The following is a 24,151-nucleotide window of genomic DNA, read 5'->3' as shown; positions in this document are numbered from 1 at the left end:
TATTCCATCACTGTGGTCAGAGATTGCCCCAGCCCTGCCTTATCCCCAAAACCAGGGGGAATTGGGGTGCAGGTCTGCTCAGAACACTGGTATAGGTTCCAGCCAGGCTCCACTCCATAAGAGCACCTTTCTGAGTTTATGGGAGGAAAAGTTGCTACTAAGTGTCACTTAGTGTAAAGTTCAGTTTGTCCTGTGAGAATCCAGAGCTGTACGAAGTTTCAAAGCTAAACTGGGGAACAAAGCAGGTCCTGATGGGAGCCTTGTCCAAACCTGTGGAGATAAAACTGGTTAAAAGTCACCCTCTTTCCCCCCACTTCTTTTCCTTCCATAAACCCAATAAAAGTGAAGCCCCAAACCCTTGGAGATGTCTCCTCCCTTTCTCCTATCCTTAAGACTTCAAAGCATAACCTGAAAATTCCATCAGTGCATGTTTACTCCTATGCCTTGCCCTAAATTTGGGTCTGAGTGGATCAGCTCTGTACCAAACATCCTTGTGCTGTTAACATCCCTGTCACATTAGAACCTGTGCAGCCCTGGACTGCCCAGATTGGTGCCTCCTCACCCAGCACTGAGGGTTGGTCCAGGCAAATCCTTCCTGCTGCACAGGGACTGGATTTGGAGAGCTGACCGCTTCCTCTCTTTAAAACAACACCCTTGATCCAGGGAGATTGAACACAGGGGACCAAACAGGAGGCTGGTGCCGGGGGAAGCCCAAGGCTGGAGCTTGGCTGTGCCTTTGGGAGAGAATTTTCCAGCAAGCAGTGCAGCACAGTGGGTCTGTGTCCAGCCCAAACAGCCTTTTGTCCTTCCCAAAATGTCACACGAGGCCTAAAGCCTTCCTAAAGTCAGGATATGTCTCATTTCAGCTTCTTCATCCACACATCCAGTTTCCTCAGCAAAGAGGGAAATTCAAGGGTTTGATGTGATCTCTGTGTGACAAACCCACGCTGGCTTTTTTATCACCTGGTTATCTGCCAGGTACTTCAATAGATCTAAAACCTCCTGTACTCCAGAAGCTTCCCAGGCATCAAAGCACAGCTGAGCACTAAATAATCCCCTTGGTCTTTCTCTTAGCACTTGGGAAGAGGAGTAGGAGTTGATCTCCTCTGTGGGACAGGATGTCTGATGGCTCAGAAATCGCTGGATCCTGAAGCTCTTCAGCATCGTCAGCACCAGATCCAGAGGCACAGAGGTCTCTCAATTCCCTCTAACTTCTCTAGCCAGCCCCCTGCCCTCCCTCCTGCTCCTCTATCCCTCCGACCCAGCTCTGCGTGACGATGGAAACTGGGTTAATAGATGAAAGAGGAATTGCTAAAGCAAATATTTTCTTTCCAAAGCTCTCTTCATTAGCTATAAACACAGGGAACCGCTGCGGATAACCAAAGTGTTTTAGAGGGTTGTGGCTCTGTGGTGAAAGCAGGGATTGGGACACACGGATTTCTGATTTTTTCTTAAAACCAGCATTGCTCCAGCACCTTATCCCTGCTTTGTGGCCTGTCCCTAGGGCTGGAGAGGGAACTGTGGCACAGGTCCAGCATGGTTCTTTCTTCCCACAAGCACAGCCAGGGCAGAGGATATAATTAAATCCTGATAATCCCAATTTGGTGGGCAAAGATGTCTGGGCACCTTTCAGGGGACACATCACCCTTCAAAAACAACCCCCTGGCAAGAAAAAAAAATTGTGTCAGCAACAGTGGAGCAACAAAACTCAAGGAGCAATGAGCACAAGATGCTCCCTGCACTTTAACATCCTCCTAAGAGCAGTGGTGATGTATAAATCCCCCCAGCCTTTGGGAAAAGGGAATAAAAATGTGATTTGAACACCTGAGGGGCATTAAATCCCCAGGAGTTTTTCTGACGTCTCTTGTCCTGAGCTGGAGCCAGCTCATCAACCCGGCTTTGCCGTGATTATAATCCTTAATTTCTGATTTTCCCACCTGCACTATGTTTCATGAAATTTTAAAGCTAATGCTCTGCCAAACTCAAATGGCAGGGGAGCAGATGTTTAAGTGCAGCCGAGGATGAATAAATTATGGGGCTTGTGGCTGTATGACGAAGGAGGGAGAGGGTGGATGGCTCCAAATAGGGAGATAATTGATTTAAATGACATTGTCCGTTGGAGTCACCTGGGATCAGCTCCTTGGGCACAGACAGAAGAGATGCAGCAATTAAAGACACTGGTCTGAGCAGAAGTGACTTGCCTCTGTGCAGACTGTGCTCAGTCTTTCCTTTTTGGCATGTTCTGTGGCTTTCCTACCTCTTTATCCCACTTCAATATCAGGCAGGGAGAGGAAAATGAGGCTGATTTTGGTCTTGGCCCACTTGTAGTTGAAATGAGCCTGTTTGGGTTATCCTGGGGCTCTGGGAGGGAATTTCCTGAGCCTTTAAAACATGTTTTAAATGTTTTTAAACATTTAAACACCCACAGGGAAGGGTGTAATAATCATTGATGGTTGGACACCAAATCCAGACCCAGAAGCACCAAACTGCATTTTTTAATCACGAGATGGGTCAAAAATGATGATGACTCAGGAACCCACAGGACTTTTACTCTTCTCTGCTACAGACAACTGTAGCAACCTTGGGCAAGTTACTTAACCCCTTAGCATGGCCCAGTCTCTCCAGTGGAGAAGATGGTCACCTGGCAGGGGTAAAAAATTCCCCTGGCAAACCCATAGCTGCCACAGAGGGAAGGATTCCTTAGAATCCCAAGATCTTGCTAATCCATGAGCCCTCTCCTCCCAAGGGATGCTGTGGCTGGTTCTGCTCTGTGCCCTTCCAAGGACCTGCATTTTGGGGGCTCAGTGCCACCCCTGCCCTCACAAATCACAGCCCAGGGGTGGGACCTGCCTGAACTTGCAGCATTTTTTGCATTTCACCAAAACCGGATTTTTTTCCAGCTCAAACCAACCCTGCTGGAACACATTGGTTTTTCAATCATCTCTGCCTGTTTGTGGCTCTTGGTGGCTTCCTGGCATGAGCTCCATGCCAGAGCACAGCCTCTCTCCAGGTGCACCCTGGTTTTGGAGCAGAGGCAAATCAAGCAAAAAGCATGAGGCAAAGGATTCCTGCCTCTGAGGATGTTCAGCTCCAGCTGGACCCAGGACTGGTGGCAGAGGAAGGGAGACCCAGTCTGCTGCCAGCAGCAGTTTTGGGGCACTCAGGGGTGCTGAGGTTCTGACTTGCCTGGAAATGATACCAGGCAAAAAGGGCTTGATCCTGCCTATGGCTCCTGGGAGATGCTGCCATGGAGAAAACAGAAGTGAAGGAGGTTTTCTAAGAACAAAAGCAGCCTGTGGAAGCTGCAGGAAGACTTCCAGTTTTCCAAGATATGCTGAGTAAATATACAGCAGGGTGGGTTCTCCTGTGTGCTGTGATGCAGAAACCAGTACCAAGTCCCAGGGATATAGTGGACACAGTGATCCTTGCAAAGGGAGTGACATCCCATCTCAGCAGGGAAGTGAGAGCCAGGGCTGCCCCCAGAGCAGGAGATGGTCCCCATAAAGATTCAGGAAAGACCTTACCAGCCTTAGGTTCCACACACCATCACGGTCCCACGAGGGAGCTCTGCAGAGCCGTGTTGGAAACGCTGGCTCTTGGGAACACCAGCCCCAGGTGAGCGTGTTCAGCACTGACACAACACCAGTTCCTTGGGGAAATGGGGCCTAGGGGAGCTGCATGGAGGTTCCCAGTGCTGGAAGCTTCAGCTATGCCCAAACAAAACAAAATCACCCCTGGGGATTTCCTGAGCATGTCTGGTTGGCAGGGATGGGGCCAGGCCATCCCCTCTCTGCAGCTCCCTCTCCTCATGCCAGCCAGAGTACCCAGGTGCTAAATCAGAGTCGGGACCCTGCTGGGCTGAAAAAATAACAATTTGCTTTTCTCCTCTGCATTGCACTGACCAGGCAGCTGCCACTCTTTGCTTTCCTTCAGACCAGCACTGGGCTTGTCCCTCCGGAGAAGCTCCAAGCTCTGCAACAACACACAGAGAAGACACAGGCTGTTTCTAATGCCCCTGGCACAGGTTGGCTCATGGGAGGAACATCGATCCAATACAGCCCCCTTCACCCTGCAGATACCCAGGGCATGTGGATTATTTTCATCTGACCAACAGCTGCAGGAAAATACACTCACTCCTGCCCTCTCTTCTAGGAGGCAGCTGCAGCAGAGGGCTTGAAAATCCTCCTCTGGTCAGTCCCAGCTCTGCCACCAGACAGCCCCACACAGGAGGGGGCTGTGCTTGTGCCGAGCCCCTCAGCCCACTGAGACACCTTCAGAAGCTCCCTATTCTCTCTCTGCCCTGCCCCATGTGGACAGTGCTGGGGACAGAAGTGATGTTCCATGGATGAGCTGAGCAGGGTGATTCAGTGCTCATTGTAGAGCCCAGAGAGACCGAGGTGCCTCAGTACCTCTGGGTGACAATGCTGAGTGATCCAAGTGCCACTCTGATCCTCGTGCTGCAGGGCACATCTATCTGTCATTGTCCCTACCAGAGAAGGGCTGCGAGCAGAAACAGCAGGATCAGAGAATCCCAGAATTATTTAGGTTGGAAAAGATGTCCAAGATCATCCAGTTCAACCGGTGACCAAGCCCCACCTTGTCAACCAGACCAGAGCACTGAGTGCCAGGTCCTTTTGTTCCTTGAACATATACAGGGATGGTGACTCCACCACTTCCATGGGCAGCCCATTACAATGCTGGACAACCCTTTCCATGAAGAAATTCTTCCTGAAAAGTACCTTTCCTCCTGCTTGAGGAACAGCAGTGGCCAAGGGCAGGGTGCCCTGCAGGCAGCGCTACTTCAGTTTCAGGTTTGGTGGGGACATCGTCTCCTGCCCATTTTGGCAGCTCAGCGCTAGAGCCAGCAGGGTGGTTTGGGGAGAGCTCGTGCTCTGAAACTCTTCAGCCTCTTCCGAGGTTCACAATCATCCCCTTTCTCCTGGATGCATTTGGAATGACAGATCCTCAGACAGACCCACACCTCCGGGTCTGCCCGGAGCTCCACGTGCCAAGGGGGAGCCGGCTGCCGTTCCCCCACTGCCGGCTCCCTCCTCCCGCTGGCACTGGGCCGCCTGCCATTTCCCTTTGGCCTGCACGCTGCTCCAGCCTTTTTTCCCCCCATTCAGGCTGACAACTGGGCCTCAGCATCAGCTGCTTGTTGCTCAGCATCAGCCTTTCAGCAAACAGCAGGTGCAAGCGGGGCGACCCTGGGCTGCGCTACAGTAATCCCGCAGCCCCCCGGGCCTCCCTCGCACAATATTGTGCCCTCGGCTCAAGAATGTTTTTGTCTCCCCTTCACAGTTGTGAATTCTTGTATAGATTGAAAAGAAATCTCTTTCTAATCTTCCTGCGGGGCCGTGGCTGGGAGGAGCGGGTGCCTCGCTGCGAAGGGAGCGTGGCCGGCACAGCTGTGCGGGAGGAGCGGGCAGCTGCCGGCCAGGACGCAGGGATAGAGCGGCCAGGACACAGGCACAGAGCGGCCAGGATGCAGGGATAGAGCGGCCAGGACGCAGGGATAGAGCGGCCAGGACACAGGCACAGAGCGGCCAGGACACAGGCACAGAGCGGCCAGGACGCAGGGATAGAGCGGCCAGGACACAGGCACAGAGCGGCCAGGACGCAGGGATAGAGTGGCCGGGACACAGGCACAGAGCGGCCGGGACGCAGGAATCGCGTCCTCCCTGACTGCATCCGTGACAGCCGACACACGTGGCTCCGTGGGCTCTCGCTCCAGCCTGGAAAAGAAACCGACTCATCACCCAGATGAGCAACACGGAGGTGACAAAGCAGCAGGTCCCTGCTCCGGCGGCGGCGTTGAACCGCAGCGAGCGCTGCCCGGAGCCCCGGGGAGGTTGAGGCGAGCGGGATCCTAAACACACAGGGATTTTGAATAACACATCGTACTGGGCTGCAGGAGGGAAGCGGGAGGGAGGCTCGTGAACAAGGATGGAGCATCACCGTAGGGCTTGGCTTCAGCACATCTCTGTACAGTGAAATCAGGACGCGATGACACTTTCGTTATGTGTCACCCTGTACTGAAATTGCTCAAAGCCCTGCACGGCAGGGAAACACCATCCTTCCCACAGGTTACCAAAGCCTCCCTTCCGCTCCTGGACCAGCTCCACAGGCAAGAAACCACATCCTCTGTCCCACATACACATGAGCACACTCTCGTGCTCGAGCTCCCCATTGCCCTGAAAGCAGGAGGGACAGGCAGTGGGACAGAGCAGGGGACAGAGGGGCTCTCCAGAGAGCTGCTGAGAGGGAGCCTGTGGTCCCACAGCAATGCAGTAGGCTGGAAATCCCATCTGGCAGCCCCAGTGGAACTCAGGACATCTTTTTGGGGAGGTAAACCACCACACCCAGGTCCCTGTGGAGGATTGGGGAGAGCCACTGCCTTGCCTGAGGTGCTGTGCAAGCATGAGTTCCACTCCTACATCCTGCACCTCTTGGTTTGGTTTGACCTCGCTTGACAAGGAAAGATTTGCTTTAACCACAGTCCAGCCCCGTGACGGGGCCGTGGCTCCCTGGGCAAATGGGCTGTAAGCCCAGCTGGCCCCACAGACCCTCTGCAGCAGTTTCACCTCACAAACAGATTTTAACTCCGTATCCCTGGTGTATTCATAAAGCAAACAGTTCTCTCATGCTGTAGGCAGCCTGACAAACACAGCCTCTGTTTAAACTCAAGCTCTGTCCAAAACTGGAAGGAGCCGTGGTCCCTTCTGCCCTGAGAAGCATGAGGCAGAACACTGGACATATCCAAGCCCATCTTCCCCACTGTATCTTCCACTTGTCCCTCGAGTTTCTGGATCAAACACTGGCAGAGTCCCAGCTCAGTGTGAGCCCAGATTTTCTACCACAAGCTGATTACTGAGTCCAACCTGTGCCCGACCCCCACCTTGTCACCCAGCCCAAAGCACTGAGTGCCACATCCAGTCATTCCCTGGACACCTCCAGGGATGGGAACTCCATCACCTTCACCTTCCTGGACATCCCCTTTCAGTGCCTGTCCACTCTTTCTGTAAAGAAATTCTTCTTAATATCCTACCTACCTGAACTTCCCCAGTGCACCTTGAGGCTATGCCCTCTCTTCCTGACACTAATTTAACCTCATTCCGAATCCCACACCACTGAAATAAACTCTGTTACTTTGTAACGTGGGTTTGCACAGACAGGTTTTGGTACCCAGAGGGCTACAGGGGTGGCTTCAGTGAGAAGCTGCCAGGTTTCCCCATGTCCAGCAGAGCCCATTCCAGGCAGCTCCAAGATGCTACTGGCCAAGACAAAGCCTAGCAGGAATGGTGGTGAACCTCCGGAATAACATACTTAAGAAGAAAAAAACTCAACTTATTAGGCAGATAGAATTGGGTCCAGACTAGAGTAGGGTGAGAATATGTGAGAGGAACAGCCCTGCAGACAGCAAGGTGTGGTGTGGTCAGTGAAGAAGGAGGGGCAGGAGGTGCTCCAGGTGTGAGCTGAGATTCCCCCACAGCCTGTGGTACAGAGCATGGTGCAGTTTATCCCCCCGCAGCCCATGGGTGTGCAGAGATCCACCTGCAGCCTGTGGAGGACCAGGGAGATGCCTGAGAGGAATCTGCGAGCCTGTAGGAAGCCCAGGCCTGTCCAGGGACCTGCAGACCCATGGAGAGAAGAGCCCATGCTGGAGCAGGTTTCCTGGTAGGACTTGTGAACCTATGGGGGATCCACCTTGGAGGAGGCTGAGTCTGAAGGACTGACCCCATGGAAGAATGACCCACAATGCAGCAGGTTGTAAGAAGTTCATGGAGAGCTGTCTCCTGTGGGAGGGACCCCATGCTGGAGCACGGGAAGGGCTCCTCTCCCTGAGCAACAGCAGAAACAACTTGTGATGAACTGACTGTAACCACCATTTCCGTCTCCCTGCGCTGCTGTGGGGGGAGGAGTTAGAGCAGGGAAGGAGGGTCGGGTGGGGGGGGAAGATGTTACCTCATTATCCTGCTCTGATTTTGTTAGTAATAATTTCAATTAACATATCAAATTCCAGTCAGTTTTGCCTGACAGTTTTGGGGTGAAGGATCTCTCCCAATCCTTATTTCAACCCATGAACCTTTGTTGTATTTTCTCTCCCTGTCCAGCTGTGGAGGGCAGTGATAGAGAGGCTTTGGTGGGTGCCTGGCACCCAGCCAGGGTCAACCCACTGCATACCTTCATGAATAATCCCCCCCACTGTTCTCCATGCCTTCTCTGCTCAGTGGCCAGCCAGCTGCAAATAGGGCAAGGATCTTGAAAAGCAGGAAAGATGCAGCACATCCAGCCCTGCCACCAGCCAAATGCTGTCAGGCCAGGGCAATTTCCATCACATATCCACAGCAGAAACCATTCGGATGATATCCAGTGGCAGATCCCCCTGTGTTTTCCCTGCTAGCTCTGCTGCTCTCCAGAGGAGCTAAAGCACAGCCCGCATGATCGCTGTAAATGTATTTCTTTGAAATGAGAATTATGGGGAAAAGCTGTGCTTGGGAAGACAGAGGGATAGGCACCGTAGCTGTTGCTACTGCCAGCCTGGATGTGCTTTGATGGGTACCAGAGCCTGCACCTCCCCTCTGCTGGGGCCCCCCAAGAGCACAGGCCACAGCAAAAGCTAAATTTATTAGTATAGTATAAAGAGTAACCCTCATTTCTGCAGAAAAGCTCTCCCATCCCTTTTCCCAAGGCAGCTGCTGTGGAAGGGAGTGAGATTTGAATAACACAACCCTGCTGAGGATTTATGAATCTGTCCCTGCCCCTGTCCCAAGATTTGTTAGATATCGATTCATTTTACCTTCAACTCCAAGGTGCTGATCAGCCTGGAAAGTGAAGGTGTTATTTATTATCTGTATTAAAACCAGACCTCTCCAGTGCTGAAGGACAGGTTTAAAAATCTCTGGGTTCCTTCCACCTTAGAAAACCTGTTTTTAACAATTTGAATCTCACACGATCCTGTCATGGCTCTGACACTCCTTAGAAAAGTTCCTCTGTCAGGAATGGATCCAGGAATCTTTTTGTGATCAAACATCAATGTCAGGTCACATAACTAAATTCTTACCTCTGTGGACAGCAATGCACTGAGTATTTCCCATATGAAGTGCACCTCAAGGTTCAGTTCCACAGCATTTCAAGATGCAGCTCAACAAAATATTCCTGACAAAGCACCTCTGTCCACCCTCTATCCAGAGACAGGCTGGAAATTAAACCCTGAGACACTTCCTGAGTGACAGCCACCCACTGAGGCAGAATAAATATGAAGCTTTAGAGGGAGGTGCTACCACCAGGACTTCAGAAGCTCTTTCTGGCTCTTTGTGACTTTTATAAACTCTTGGGGACCTACCTGGCAATTAAGCAAAGTGAACTGTCTTCAATCTGTGGCATTTTAAAATTCTGTGTTAGTCTACTGTCACCTGTTATAGACAGGAGTCAACTACAACCAAAAAAATACACACAGCTGAAGGTGAGTTTTGTTAAAACTGCTGAGAAAAAACTGCCAACACGGCAACTGTTTAATTAACTGCTCAATCACATTTCCAGCAGCCCAATTCAACTGGTGATTCACACTTAAAGGCTGGCAGGGTGCTGTGCAATTTCCTTTAAAAAGCCGGTTAAGCCCCGATTTGCTGGATACAAGATGCACTGAGATCACTCACAAACACATTGCTCAGCTGCCTGGAGTTGGAGTGTGAGGACAGGCTTGGCCAAAACCACAACCTTCAGAGGGAACCAAACCCCAAAGAAGTCAGTTCCCTTCTGCCTGCTTCATTCACGGATGTCACAACACAGCTCTGATGTGTTAACTGTCCCCAGAGTGACAGATGGTGACAACCCTGAGAGAATGATCTGGTGGGAGCAGTCAGTCAGCACAGCAAGGACTCAGGCCTGCACCCAAATAACTCCAGAAGCAGCCAGTATAGGAAAGAAATTCTGCAAAGAAACATGCATGGGATTTAAAGAGGTTTTAGGATTCAGCACCTAAAACGCTGCTTGTGCGCAGATGACTTTAAACGCTTATGATTGCAACCCCACAATGTGGTTGGTGTCAAGTTCCTAAAATGGAAGGTATTAATCCCATTGGAAGGTGACAGCAGGAGATTTCACCTTCCAATGGCAATATGCTAAATTCTAACTGTTCAACGGCACTCAGGGCTTTTTGGAAAGAACAAAGTTGTTCCCTCATTGTTCATTTTGGTGGGTTTGGGTTGACGTTCTGTGTGCAGGAGTGGCTGCACATCCTCTGCCAGCCTGCCTGGTGGGGGGATGAACCTCTGCCTTGCAAAGCTGAGAATCAACAGCTCATGAACACCATGAATCAGGATGATCACAAAAGAGAAAAAACACTTCTCCTTCCATGTACCCTCTGACTCATTTTGTCCAAGCCCAGTCCAGCAGCATCTGTTCCCAAAGCAGGCAGAGGGGACTCCACAAGTGACGATGCTGGAATGGCAGGCAGGAAGAAGCCGAGTTGTGCGCTCCAGCCTCGCGGTCAAGGCCTCGTGGTGGTCACGGTGCTGCCCCTGCACCAGTGGCGTTACTTGAAGATGGCGTTGAAGGCCCTGCCGATGACGAGCCTGCGCACCTCGCTGGTGCCTGCCCCGATCTCATAGAGCTTGGCGTCACGCAGGAAGCGCCCCATGGGGTAGTCATTGATGTAACCGTTCCCACCTGCCACACAAAAAAAGCCACAAGTCACACCCTGATTTCAGGGCTGCGGGTGGGACAGCAGAGAACAGAGACAGAAGGAAATGCTCCTGCACTGTGCTTGGCTCTGTCCAGCCATCAGTGACTCACCCAGGCACTGGATCCCATCCAGGGCCACCTGTGTTGCACACTCTGCTGAGTACAGGATCACTCCGGCGCAGTCCTACGGGACAGTCACAATGGGACAGTCAGGAAAGGTGTCACCTGCCCGTCTCCAGTCCCTGTGCTGCCCTCACGCTGCCACCTCTCTACAGACACCTGCTAAAAACCTAGAACTACTTGATCACAAAGCACAGGGACAGGGAGCTCCAGCAGTGTCCCTGTTATTATAGAACACTCACAGCAGGTCTGTAAAGGCCACGTGAAGACAGAAGAAGGATAAAAATAAGAAGTGCACCAGAGAAGCTGGCTCTCTCACAAAGGCCCATCAATCCCCCAGGAGACCAATGTGATTTGCTTTGGGATGCAGAGCTGTGTTCCCATTATTAAACATCTAACATCCTCCTCTAACACAGGTGGGGGTGACAACACCTGTAACAACTGCTACAGCCCTTACAACAGCCAGGACTTCTCTCTGGGCTTCCAATAAACACCCACTGATGCTGCTAAATCCCTTGCCTTGTAGAAGGAGGCTTAATTTTAATTTGTGAGTGAAAAAAGGTACTTTAGGTGTGAAAAAAAGACCCTTTGGGCTACAGGGACTCATTGTACAGAGGCTCCCCTCAGCTGAGGCTCTGGGACTGGAGGAATTGCCCCAGGACACACAGCCCAGGTAGGAGTTGAGCTCACCTTGGGGTTGAAGTGGCCCTGGTCACAGGCTTTGGCCACGTTGTAGACGTACTGCCGGGAGGCCATGAGCCGCGTGTACATATCTGCCATCTTGCCCTGCATGAGCTGCACGGCCCAAAGACAAGGGACATTAATTAACACGAGTGAGCAGGGCCACCTGCTCCCCAAAATACCTCAGAAAAACTAGACAGGGGAGGAGACATGGACCCAGCAGACATGAGGCAGCTGGAGATTCTGTTAATTCACAGACCCCTAGACATCAGCCACAGTCCTTCACCCACCAACAGCAACCTCAGGGGAGCAGCAGGCTCAGAAGTCTTTTCACCTTCTCACCACACCTAGGATTTCTTGAGTTGAAAGGGACCTTAAAGTTCATCCAGTTCCATCCCCTTGCCATGAGCAGGAACCTTCCACAAGCCCAGGTGATCATTTTAACATCATGCAGCCCCAGCACCTTCTCCATGCAAAGCCCCCGCCACAACAAAGCTCTCAATCTTTTCAGTTTTTTAAAGAGAAAAGAGGACAAAAATTCCCAATTCCTTTTCTGCCTCACCTGGAAGTGACCAATTTTCTGTCCAAATGCTTCTCTGACATGCAGGTATGGAATTGCATGGTCAAGAACAGCTTGCATGAGCCTAAGAAGAGCAGAAGGAAAAGGGAAACAGCAGAACTATTACTTAATAATGATTTAACTTTGGAAGCATAACCCAAGGCAAAAAGGTTCTCATAGCTAAAATGATATCCTGCTGTCTTCCTACAGCACCACTCAAACAAGGCCAAGAATAAAATCCAAAGGTCCCATATTTCTCCCCAGTGCTCTTTTAGGACATCCTGTGGGAAGCTCTGTCCTTTTAATTCAGGGGACTGAGAATTGAAGAGCTTTCTCACAACCACTGCCAGGACAGTTTGTGCTGCCTCTTATCTCCAGAGCCCCTCAGCTCAAGGAGTACCAGCCAATATCATAAAAAAAAAAAAGCACAGGTAAGAACAAGGAGGGGAAAAAAATCCTCCTGCTGCTTTGTGGAAGTTGGTCTTTCCACAAGAGGATTAGCCCAGAGAGACCACTCGGGAGGACAAAAGGACTCTGGGGTGCCAATAATTACTGGGGAGCTTAAGGATTGAATAAATGAAGAATAAACCAGTTTGTGAGTCTCTGGACAGAGTGTTAGATTCTAAGGAATTGATAACACAAACGAGCTGGTTATTCCCTGAATAATAACGTAGGGATACACAAGCCAGCAACTGGGGACTGAAGCAGATTTATATCTCTGGAAATTTTTTTATCAAGACTGATCATTTCCAAAGCCTGCTCTGAAGGGTCAGTGGACACTGGCAGGCAGACTTGCAAACATTATTTCTGGCATTGCTTCTCTCATCCCTTGCTCCTTGCAGGGGGGTCCACAGAGATGCTTTCAAACTGGAAAACCTCTGCATGAGGAGCTGAGAGCTCAAGGATGAGGCAGAGCACATTTGAGTGAGCTGTGGCTGCTGAGAGGGCCCTGAGCACTTCCAGCAGAATCCAGTTGAGCAGCTGTGCTGGTGCTGGAGTTTTGTGCTAGTTTTGACTGGGACACCCAGCAGCCACACCTTGCTTGCTTCCTTCCTACCTCTGACCCAGCCTCTCCTCTTCTGCTGCCCCAGTAACCCAGTTCTCCATCCAGGATCCACCCTACCAAGAGCTGCGGGCCCCCAAGGGATCCCCATCAGGCTTGGCCATCACCAAGGACCCTTTTGGCCTTACAACATATAAAAGATGACAAACCCTTACCCCAGGGGGCCCCCGGACAGCACGAGCCTCTCCAGGTCCAATCCACTCATCAGAACGTAGACTCCTTTGCTCAGTGTCCCCAAGACATTTTCAGCTGCAAAGAGCAAAGGAAATGTGATTTATTTATCTGCAAAACTCAGACAAGCTGCTGGGGGCCTGTATTCACTGGGGAGAGTAGCAACCTGGGCCAGTGGAAGGTGTCCCTGCCCATGGCAGGGGGTGGGACTGGATGACCTTAAGGTTCCCTCCGGCCCAAACCATCCTGGCATTCTATGAAAAATGACTGAACAGCCTGAATCATTTCCTGGAAAAAACTGCTTCAGCTTCCAAAGCCAAAGATCAGAAGGAGCATTAATGGCCACAGTGCCAAGTGCATTAACTTCCAACACTGCAGTGATGTGCTTCTCCACGTCATCATCCTCTTTCCACGAGAACATGCTGCTACCTGTGGATGATTCCTGGGACATGATCAGAGCACTGGGGCCTTTATGATTTCAGGGTGGAGGGATCCAATACACTTAGAAATGTCAGACTTCACTGAAACTTTTCCACTTTAGCTTTTGAAGGTGTATATGGGGAGCAGGAGAGCTCCTTGCACTGCAAATGTGCAATTAGGATTTTTATGATTCTGGATAAGACATCTCCATTTGTTCTAGAAAGGCTAGAATTTTACTATCAACAAAAATTGCCACTGGAATAACAAATATTGCTATTACAGAGGCCTCTGCTGTATTAACTAACAGGGGAAAGGATGTCCATTTTCAGGCCCTGACCCCAAAAGAACTGAGAAATGTTACAAAAGCCTGTTGCAATGTCTGCAGTGAAAAAACCTTCAGAGCAACGTAGCTCACCTCCATACAAGACGAGAGCTCTAATGGAAACAAGTTTCTTGGGAAGCCTCAGCAGAGTTTTGGAGAAGCAGTGGTTAAGAATTAGGTCCATGAGGGTGAAAGAGCAGCGACCTGAAAAGTGATGTACTCCCTCCCTGCAATCCAGCAGATTGCACTTCTCCAGTTCCACCAGCTCCCTCAGAGGCTGCCAGAGAGCAGATAAGCATCTGCAAAGCCCTCCAGGTCACAGGCTGAACATGTGTGTAATTAGTGATCCAATTTATCTGATCAAGAAGACAGGAAACCACCATGATTTGAACTCAACTCACCGGGGACCTTGCAGTCTTCAAAGATCAATTCACAGGTATTAGACCCTCTCATTCCCAGCTTATCCAGCTTCTGGGCTGTCCTGAAACCTGGCATTCCCTGCAAAGTCAAGGCAGTAAAAATGCATTTCACATCTCAGTTCCGACAGGTTAAAGAAAATCTCGAGATCTGTGAAATTCCCCTGACCACAGGAACATGTGTAGGGTGCCAGGAGGGAGATAAAGTGACCTCAGAAAGACCAGGTCTAAGTGCAAGTGCAGAGAAAACAAATGGACAGAGAAACACACACATATGAACCCTGTGTACTCATTTTCTAATGCACATAAGCAGCAAACAAATAAATTATTTGGACAGCTGCCAACACAGGCTCTCCTACAGCAAGGGTTGGAAGCTGTGCCAGTAACTGAACTATTCTAATAATGAAGTTATGTCCATCAGAAGGTTTACTGATTTCAGATTTTATTTTATTAAAGGTTCCTTTCCTGACTGAAAGTCAGAAACGTAGCTTGTCTTTGAGGAAGAGGCTGGCAATTATGGAAGGAAAACCAGCTGACTTCCAAATGAGGCAGTTAGGATAAAGGATTCTGCTTTAAAACCCTGTGGGAATCAGTAAACCTACCTTCTCTACGATGAAGGCGGTTATGCCTCGGGAGGCCGGGACAGCAGTCATGTCGGTTTTAGCGTACACGATGAGAACATCTGCATCCGGCCCGTTGGTGATCCAGAATTTGTTCCCATTCAAAACAAAGTAGTCTCCTGGAAGCCAAGAGATGAAATCTGTTAGCTCATGACAGCAACACTGTATTACCACTCCATTAACTCCCTAACAGGCTTCCCAGAGTCACTTAGGTTGGAAAAGATCTCCAATATCATCAAGTCCAACCTCTGGCCCATCACCACCTTGTGAACCAGACCAGAGCACTGACTGCCATGGCCAAATGTTCTTTGAACACCTGCAGGGATGGGGCCTCCAGCACCTCCCTGGGCAGCATGGGACAGTCTTTACCTTTCTTGTCTGCTTTCAGCTTCATGGACACAACATCAGAGCCAGAATTTGGCTCGCTCATGGCTAAGGCTCCAATGTGCTCCCCGCTAATTAGCTGGAAGAAAAGACAGTATTAGCAAAAGATGAAGATCAGCAGCATTGTGTTTGCTCTTTAGCTTCCCCCTGCCTGTTTTCCTGCACTGAACCTCCACAGTTTTTGTTCTCTGCAAGAACTCAAAGGAGAGCTGCTGTTCCCAGCACAGCCCAAGCAAGAAGCTCCCTTGCCCTGTGCCGAGGGAACAGAACCAAATCCCGGTGGGATGAGAAGGGTGACTCAGCTCTGTCTAAGCTAGACAAGCACAGCCCTGCTTGCACAACACATGAGAAAGGTGCCAAGGAGCCATGCAGGCAGCCATATGCCTGTCCCCAGCTCCTGCCTGGGCTTTCTGCTGCTCTTTTACACAAACAGGAGCCGGTGAAAACAAATGGCCAACGAGGGGGTGAAAAGGGATGGGAAAGTTCTCTATGATGTTCTCATAGCCCAGTCCCCCCACACTCACCCCACAACAGCAGATGGACCCTCTTCCTGCGCCTGCTCACACCAGACTCTGCCAGAGCTGGTGCTTCCACTTCACTGTTATTTCATCCCACCCTTTTCTCCTTGCCTTATTTTTTCCTCCCTGTGTACTTTCTTCTCCTTTTGACCTCTACTTTTTTTTTTAAAAAGCAGACTCAATGCTTAAGATATGTTCAACCAATTCAATCCATCAGTGCATTGCTACAGAAGTCCCCATGAAGTGTTCAAATCCAGTTAAGCATCTTTAAGTGCTCTGTCAGGAGACAAAACAAGTCAGAGCTGAAATAACTTCACATCTCATTGAAAGGCAGAGAATGAAGCATGAAAATACACCTGAGGAAGGAGGACAATTTGGGGTTACACATTTGCAGGCTGCATAGTGCTTTGAGGAAGTGATACTGCACTTTGCACGTCCTTTAAATCAAGTTTCTTGTGCTGATAATTTCACTGATAATCTCAGTAGCTGGGATTCAATGTGCTCATTGTTTTTACATGCATTTAAAAACTGAAATCTAATTAATGCACTTCTGAGTTACAACATCAATGCCCCAAGTGATGATGAAGTTTCACATGTAGTTAATTAACAGCCAAAGCAAGCATTTGGGTGAGTGAGAAATGAAGAATATAAAATAAGAAAGGAGTGACTTTCATTCAGAGATCTCAAAATTATTTGGGAATTTAAAAAAACCTCCAGTTTCACCTCAAAGCCTCCCTTAGTAACACAGCTCCACAGAGCTGGGCTATGCTGCCTGCAGACAAGGACCTGGGCATGGGATGAGGTCAATAGGGATTAATAGGACAAAAATTGACAGGCTAAGGAAGGGCAATTTAGCAAGTTCAGTACTTCCTAAGGTTTGGTCACCAAAATCTGCTGATGTTTAAGATGTCATCCTTGCAGCCAGAACCTAAATGCCTTCCAGTGTTGCCCCTCCTCCAGCCACATACCTTGGGCAGGTACTTCTGCTTCTGGGCCTCGTTGCCGTTGCGCACAAGCTGGTTGATGCACAGGTTGGAGTGGGCCCCGTAACTGAGCCCCACGGACGCTGACGCACGGGAGATCTCCTCCATCACCAGCACGTGGTCCAGGTATCCCAGGGCAGATCCACCGTATTCCACTGGGAAGAGAGGAAAAAGCTCATGTTACCCGCCACATGCACAAGATCCCGGGGCTGGGCTCAGTATCCAGTGAGATCCAAGACACTGAGAATGCTTCTGGGTTTGACTGTTGCCAGGTCTGAGCTGGGCACTTCTGGCTTTCCCCATCCTCTCTGAATTTCACTTTTCTCATCTTAAAGCCACAGGGATATTTTGTCTTCAGCATAATCTGTAATTGACTTGTATAACGTTGTATGTAGAAGATGCACAAGGACACATCTTGAACGTGCTACTGACATTGCACAATAATGGCTCCTTCTTATCAACTTTAGTATTATCACAAAGATTAAATCACCAAGTTGCAACCTCCTTAAGGTGAGAACAAAGGAACACAGGCAAGGTTTGAAAAATCCACATATGTTTGCCCCTAAACAAGAAATTCTCAAACTGCTCAAAAATGTGGCACTAAGAACTTTTCTAAGCCCACAAACGTGCAGGACACCAGAATTTTGATAAGTATCTGACTGAGAAGGAGAATGATCCATAAATGCAATTCATCAGTGACAAGCTTGTAGATTTCAAGAGAGGATGAAGGAAGACAGAGCAGCACTGAGAGCCTAGCTAGGCACATGGAGTTGAGCCTAAAACTAATAGTAAAGATTACAGTCACACAGTAGATCAGAGAGAGAAGGCAGGTAAAAAGAGAAGGCTGAGAAATGCATAACAGCCTTGAAGAGCCAACAGCCTAAACAAGTATATATGCATGTACCTCTAAACACATTTATGTACACACAAATACAGTCAACTCCCAACCTAAAAGCTTTGTTCTCCAGGTAGGAAACAAGTGGTTGTACTGCTAAGAGGTTGTACTGCACTACAACAGGATGTGAAGGCCAAGAAGCAACTGGGCAGATAAACTGGGAGCACTTACATCCACATCATCAATGTGGAAGCCGCAAGCAAAAGCAACAAGGGTAAGAGAAAATCTCTGTGTATGCTCAGAGTGACCAAAGGGCACAGCTCCAGGGGCTGCTGTCCCAAATTCCTCAAATTAACACCATAGCCACTGGCATCACACGTGGTCTTTTCTGCAATGTCCCCCATTTTGACTCCTGCCTTTATCTGCAGGGCCCTTTAGCCTCTAAAATCTTCTCTCTACCACAAACCCAAGTTTAAGGGTTTGCTATCAGTATCCCAAAAGATGGACTTAACAATTTCTCACGTATGCCAAAACAAGAGGGCTTTTTATTAATTCCTATATAATGTCTGGGTTTGGTGCTTTTGCCGCAAGAAAGGTGAGGTAACTGTGAGCAGCACAAATCCAGGACTGCTTTGCACTGCAAGAGGAACAGGAAAATGATCCTGCCAGACACCTCCTCATATAACACAAACCACAGAGTGATTTCGAATGATGCTGCCCTGTCAAAGCTACTCTTTGTATGTGATATGCCTACATTATCATTCCATGGAAACTACATATTTACATTTCTTCACTTTGCACTTTATAAAACAAATGGAAAATTACAAACACCACGGTTATCTTAGTTCTAGGAAGAAAACAAACAGTACTGTTATTCAAAATGTTCCCTTAACAGACTTGAGGCACCAGTGCCCAAACATGCCATTTAATTGTGTACACCCTCCTAAGATTCCACACAATCCTCACATCCTAAATCCCAGTCTCCTCCAACAAAACCAATGTCAATAAAGAAACACACAACTCCACAATCCAAATTAAAGGGAAAAATCCTGGGTGTAGGAGGGTTTGAGAGGTAAACCTTTGAGGAAATCAAGAAGGACAGGGCTCGTGAGGGGATGGCTTATTTATAGTGTGGGAAACTGCTGTAAGCCTCAGGCACAACATCAAAGAAGAAAGAAGGTAAGAGTGAGGAAAAACAGGAGCAGCAGTAAATGGGGAAGAGGAGAGAAAGCAGAAATGCAGAATCCTTCAGCACTGAAAACGAGGCAGAGGCATTATTCTGACGCATTGCTATTCAGCTGGATTCTGCAGAGCCTTTGCACAGCCACATCTAGAAAACAGATTTTTCCATAGGGAAAGAAAGGCCCCATCAGCCGCTTTTCTCCACTAAGGGCTTCTCCTCATTACCCTGCCTTGGTGCATTCAGCACAATCACGCTCATCTGTAACACTCATCACAACACTTTTCACTAACCTGCGCGAGGCTGAGTAAGATTTCCCCTGATTTTTTTTCTGACTGGTTGGCTGTGGTCAGCTCCCCATTAGTTATCACAGCTTTTCAAGGCATTATTTTAGACCCTTTGACTTCTCCCATTACAGATGGATGTTTGTTCTGGGATACTTTTATCTCTAGCTCTCCTTCTTCAAAACTTGCTTCATCTTAGAAAGGCACAAATACGTTTCAGCTGCATGTGTTACATCTGGAGAAACCATTTCAGAGCAGTGCTTTTAAATTGTGAAAGGCATTTTGTCTAACAAGGAAAAAGGGTTCAAAGTTAGAGAAGAAGAACAGTTGGGAAAGTTTTTTAAAACACAAAGATAGGACAAAATGGATGCCACATCACAGACAAGGCTGTTGTGAACTGGAAAGTGAGAGTTTAAGTAGTCTCTCTTTCGTTTGAGGAATCACCCATCAGAAGGTAAAAGATCGGAAGAGACTTACCAGGGGCTGTGATCCCCAGAACTCCCAATTCTCCAAGTTTCTTCCAGAAGTCCTACAAATACAGAACAAGCAGTCAGCCCAAACTGGCAGTCTGGGCATCAGCATAACAAGTTTCCCCAGGTAGTTCGCTGGACACATCTGTTTATCTGTGAGATATCATGAGAATGAGGGATAATACCTGTTCCTCCTGCACTGCAGCTCCATCCTCGGAACTGAAAAACCACACAAGAATTAAGGACTCTAGTTATGCTACACATGGGAGGAGATTGTGGAATTCAGTGAAAGTTCACATGCCTAAATTTAATTCTGTAAGGACACCTCCTAAGATTTAACTCTCTGCCCACTCTAAGGAAAACTTCTGTGTTAATCCATCACCAAAACCCTGGAAATATAAAGCATTGCTATGAGCTGGCATTTTGAAACTCTTCCAGTAAAACAGGAGCTGGCAATTAAAGCCAAGGAAGCCTCCTTGGGGGAGATTAAAAAAATGGGAATGTTACAGCCATGACAAAATGCAGTGGCAAAGAATGTCACCAGGGAGGCCCACACGTGTCCTGTTTCTTGTGGAACTCTTTTCCTCTGCTGTGTGGTGGACACATAGGTGAGTGCTCGTCATGTGGCCTCGGTGTCCATCAATAATTATCGGGGAATATCTCCAGAGACTTCAAGAAGTATCATACAATAGCTCTGGATGACATCTGGAATGCCAGGCTAAATTTATACACTTCACTTCAAAGCTGCGCATATATCCCTGGAAATGTCAACATCAGAACTGTGGGAAATCCTAGCAGATGTTTAGAGCTTTTTGAGTCTTGTGGAGTCTATAAAAAAACAATAGTCAGATCTCTCATTCCCATCAATCAAAGTACCCCATGGCACAAAATTTGTTGGGTTTATTAAAAAAGCAAGTTTCAGCTCAACAGTCAAACTCCACATTTCAACATTTGCACACAATATTTTCACAGCAAACCTGAGAGGAAATTCATGTCCAAGAAAGGGATTGAGCCAGGAGTATACAAAGCACATGTTGGGGAAGGAGCCAGAACAGACAGGCAGAAATCTCATGATAAGAATCCAAACGAGACCATTATCAATCTTTATTATGACTATTAGAGCTGGGTTCTGCCCCAGGTTGCTAAAAGTTGGTAACAAATGATAAAACAGGAAATCAAAAAAAGGTTTTCTCTGTGGCTTTTAAGTTTGAAAAGTTAATGCATATGTTCCTGTGGTGTGGCTTGGGATTGTCTGGACTAATGCAGAGATCAAAGCCCGAGAGGCTTTCAGAACCACACATGAAATACTTGCCCGCATGCCTTTGAATTCGTTTTCCTGGTCAATCTGTTGGGCCTTTGGAGCCAAATGCTCTTGGCAGAACTTTGTCATGGTCTGTCTAAGCTGAGAAAAGAGGGGAGGAAAAACACATCCGTTACATCTCAGTGATGTATAGTTGTCTTCTTTCCCTGGATCCTGCCAGCATTCCCTCACCAGGCCACTCCAGCAACCCAAACCCATAAGCACAAGACCATAAGGAAACCCATTGATCAGGTTACTGGCTGAAATACCACATAAAAGGGGCATTTCTTTAGTCTTTTAAAAAGGAGCTGATGTACTTTAGTCCCTCTCAGCATTTAACCTCAATTGTACCCTGACATGAGAGAATGTTCCTGAACTCCTGCCTGCACTGGGGTTTCGGGCATATTTTTGAGCAGGGAACCTTGGAAGTTGATGAACTGAGTTTATAATGTGCTAAACCCATCCAGTAGCTGCTTACAGCATCATTTAATTATGTGCAGATGCCTGTAATAAGCACAGATATTAATTAAAATTACACTAATTATGTGTTAAACTGGAACTACATTATCTACCTTACTACCTTCTACATTGTGGAAATTTGATAGAGCCAGGAATGTTCATTGATCCAAGTGTTAAAAATCCAAAATATTTTTCTTAATTGTAAACTCTGAACACTTACATACATGTATGTTACAGAAGCCTATATGCATACTAACAAAATATATACAGTATATATACAGTATCTTAAATGTTTTTAACAGGAAGATTTAAAAACTTGGTCTGGATCTTATGGCAGAGTTTAATAATCCATTTTTTTTTTCCCTTTTTGATTCTTTATTCCCACACATTAATTCTGGTGAAGCAACAATTTTAAAGACTTAAATCCTGAGCTGTTAAACCAGAACCTGTATATTGGGCAGGAGCAACATACCTGAATATGCCCACACTCCTCTGCATTTCTCTGAGCCCCAAAACCTAAGCATCCTCTTTTTTACACTTGAGAAGCTATGTTAAATTTCCAGTCACATAGACTCTGGATGCCAGTACTACCAAACAAACTTTCTCCCCACTGCTAGATTTAGAAACTTAAAAAGAACCCCAAAAGCCATTAGATACCTTGCCACTGTGACAAAGCTGACTGCATTATACTCCAGCAAAAAGCTTAAAATAAATTAAAACAAGCTTAAAACAACAACAATAATAATAAAATCTTAATCAGAGATTGAGGATGGACTCATGGACTCAAGACAGGCAGCCCTGATACCCTAAGCCAGTTTATAACAGTTGTATTGCTTTTAATTCACAGTTTCACTAATACTCCTGATTATTTCTGATTTTTTTTTTTTAGCTTTTCCACCAGACAGATAGGAACAAGAGGAATATTTTACGCCTTCTTTTACATCTGCTGAATATAGAAGTACAAATAAACATCAATTCAAGCTGATAAGACCATAAACATTGACACACACGTGACAAGGAATAATTCTGTAGCAAGAAAGAAGAACAAATAAGTTTATTTAGCAGATCTATATGCCTGCACTATCAGAATTATCTGGAAAGTGAGGCTGTAGCTCCAGTGTTTCATTGACAGGAGCCTGTGTGGAGCAGCCCTGGGAAGACACTGCCCTTCACTCCAATCGCTGGGGCAGAAGGGAACACATCTGGAATGGTCAGCATTTGGCTGATGTTGCACACAGAAAAACACAGCAAAGCTAAGGATCATAGAATCACAGAACATTCCAAGCTAGAAGGGACCCACAAGGATCATCAGTCTGTTGGAAATGACTTAACTCCCAATTTTTCATTAGCTGTTTTAAATTGGAAGCATGCCTACTTGTAGTCAGCACTAGTTAAGTTTCTTTTCCACAGACACTTGATACTTTGATCATTAAATCACTGAAACCTTAAATTTGCTAAAACTAATCCTGAGAAGCTCCAATAAACAAAGCCCGAGGGAGCTGAAGATTGGACACTCGGGATCTTCAATTTATGGCCCTTCAAAGACATGTTGGAGTAACCAGAAGACACAGAGGAGACTGAAGCTTAGAAAGTTGGAAACTCCCCATTTGAGAAAAAGTTATAAAAGGACTAAAGAAAGTGGGCCAGATTAGCATGAAGAGCAAGAAATCAATAACCAATAGAGGACAGAATACTAATTAATAAAGAGAATGATGCAACTTAGAACCAATAAACATTATTTTGTTTGCTAAAAACACGTAAGTGAAAACTTTTGTGTCTTGGTTTGGTGTGAAGGTCAGAAATTTGTCAGCCACACAAACACTAACGACAGTGTTAGAGTCCTACTTTTCCCAGCATTTTTAGAGGTTTTCGGTAACAAGTCCAACTCCCAGCCCTGCTATTCCCAACTATCTCACCCCGTGCCTGAGAGCGTTGTCCAAATGCTTCTCTGGCAGCCTTGGTGCTGTGACCATTCCCTGGGGAGCTGTTCCAGTGCCCAACCACCTTCTGGAGGAAGAGCCTTTTCCCAATACCCAGCCTAAACCTCCCCTGACCCAGCTGTTGCCTTCCCCTGGGTTCCTGTGACTGGTCACCAAAACAGAGACTCGTTGCCCCATGCAGGAAAGCCACAACCTGCAATGAGTTCTAAGAACCATCCTAAATCTTCAAGCGCCCCATTGGGCTGTACAAGCTGGGAGAGCTGCGACACTTCTTTTGGGAGGATGCGACGTGAGCGTTCTGCCACAGCGTCCCTTGGAGGATCACGTTTCTGACGATTCTCGCCGATCCAACAGGCCCAGCGCGGCCGCAGGGGCGGTCCGCTCCCGCACCGCGCTCTTCCGCGCCGGAGCCTCGCGGGCCGGACCGGACCGGGTCGGTCGCTCCCGCGGGCCGCGCCCCCGCCGCACGCGCGGGGATTGGCCGGCCCTGCCCGGCCGCGGCCAATCGGCGCCCGCCCGCCCCGGCACACCCCCGCGGCCCGCCGGGCCGGGCCGTACCTGGCGCTGCTCGGCGCTCAGCCCGTTCACCGTGTCGTCCACAGGCAGCCCCGCGCCGCCGCGCCGCGGCACCGCCAGCGCCCGCCAGCGCCGCGCCCCGCCCGCCGCGCGCCCCAGCACCGCCGCCGCCATGGCCGCTCCCCGCCGCAGCACCGCGCGCAGGCGCGGCCCCGCCCCGCCCC

General features: G+C 48.4%; 1 protein-coding gene across 3 annotated transcripts; it reads right to left on the bottom strand.

The window, feature by feature from the left end:
- Positions 1-9,471: 9,471 nt before the first annotated feature.
- On the bottom strand, positions 9,472-24,101 carry IVD (isovaleryl-CoA dehydrogenase). Of its 3 annotated transcripts, none has more exons than XM_005529066.3 (12): positions 23,970-24,101; positions 21,025-21,114; positions 19,720-19,771; positions 16,929-17,098; positions 15,428-15,521; positions 15,041-15,177; positions 14,424-14,520; positions 13,265-13,358; positions 12,050-12,131; positions 11,497-11,601; positions 10,798-10,870; positions 9,472-10,671 (listed from the first exon to the last, which is right to left on the bottom strand). In XM_005529066.3, the coding sequence occupies exons 1-12, from the start codon at positions 24,099-24,101 to the stop codon at positions 10,538-10,540; spliced, it is 1,260 nt and encodes a 419-aa protein (XP_005529123.1). In that variant the 3' UTR covers positions 9,472-10,537. The 3 variants fall into 3 exon arrangements, with proteins under 3 accessions (XP_005529123.1, XP_014113408.1, XP_014113407.1); XM_014257933.2 differs by lacking the exon at positions 23,970-24,101 and adding an exon at positions 23,605-23,625; XM_014257932.2 differs by lacking the exon at positions 23,970-24,101 and adding an exon at positions 23,388-23,554.
- Between the last annotated feature and the right edge of the window lie 50 nt (positions 24,102-24,151).

This window comes from Pseudopodoces humilis, chromosome 7 (assembly GCF_049639895.1).
Source record: "Pseudopodoces humilis isolate 2021_Gansu_Grassland_sample_001 chromosome 7, ASM4963989v1, whole genome shotgun sequence".
Classification (NCBI taxonomy): domain Eukaryota; kingdom Metazoa; phylum Chordata; class Aves; order Passeriformes; family Paridae; genus Pseudopodoces; species Pseudopodoces humilis.
This window is presented reverse-complemented; position numbering and strand designations above follow the sequence as displayed.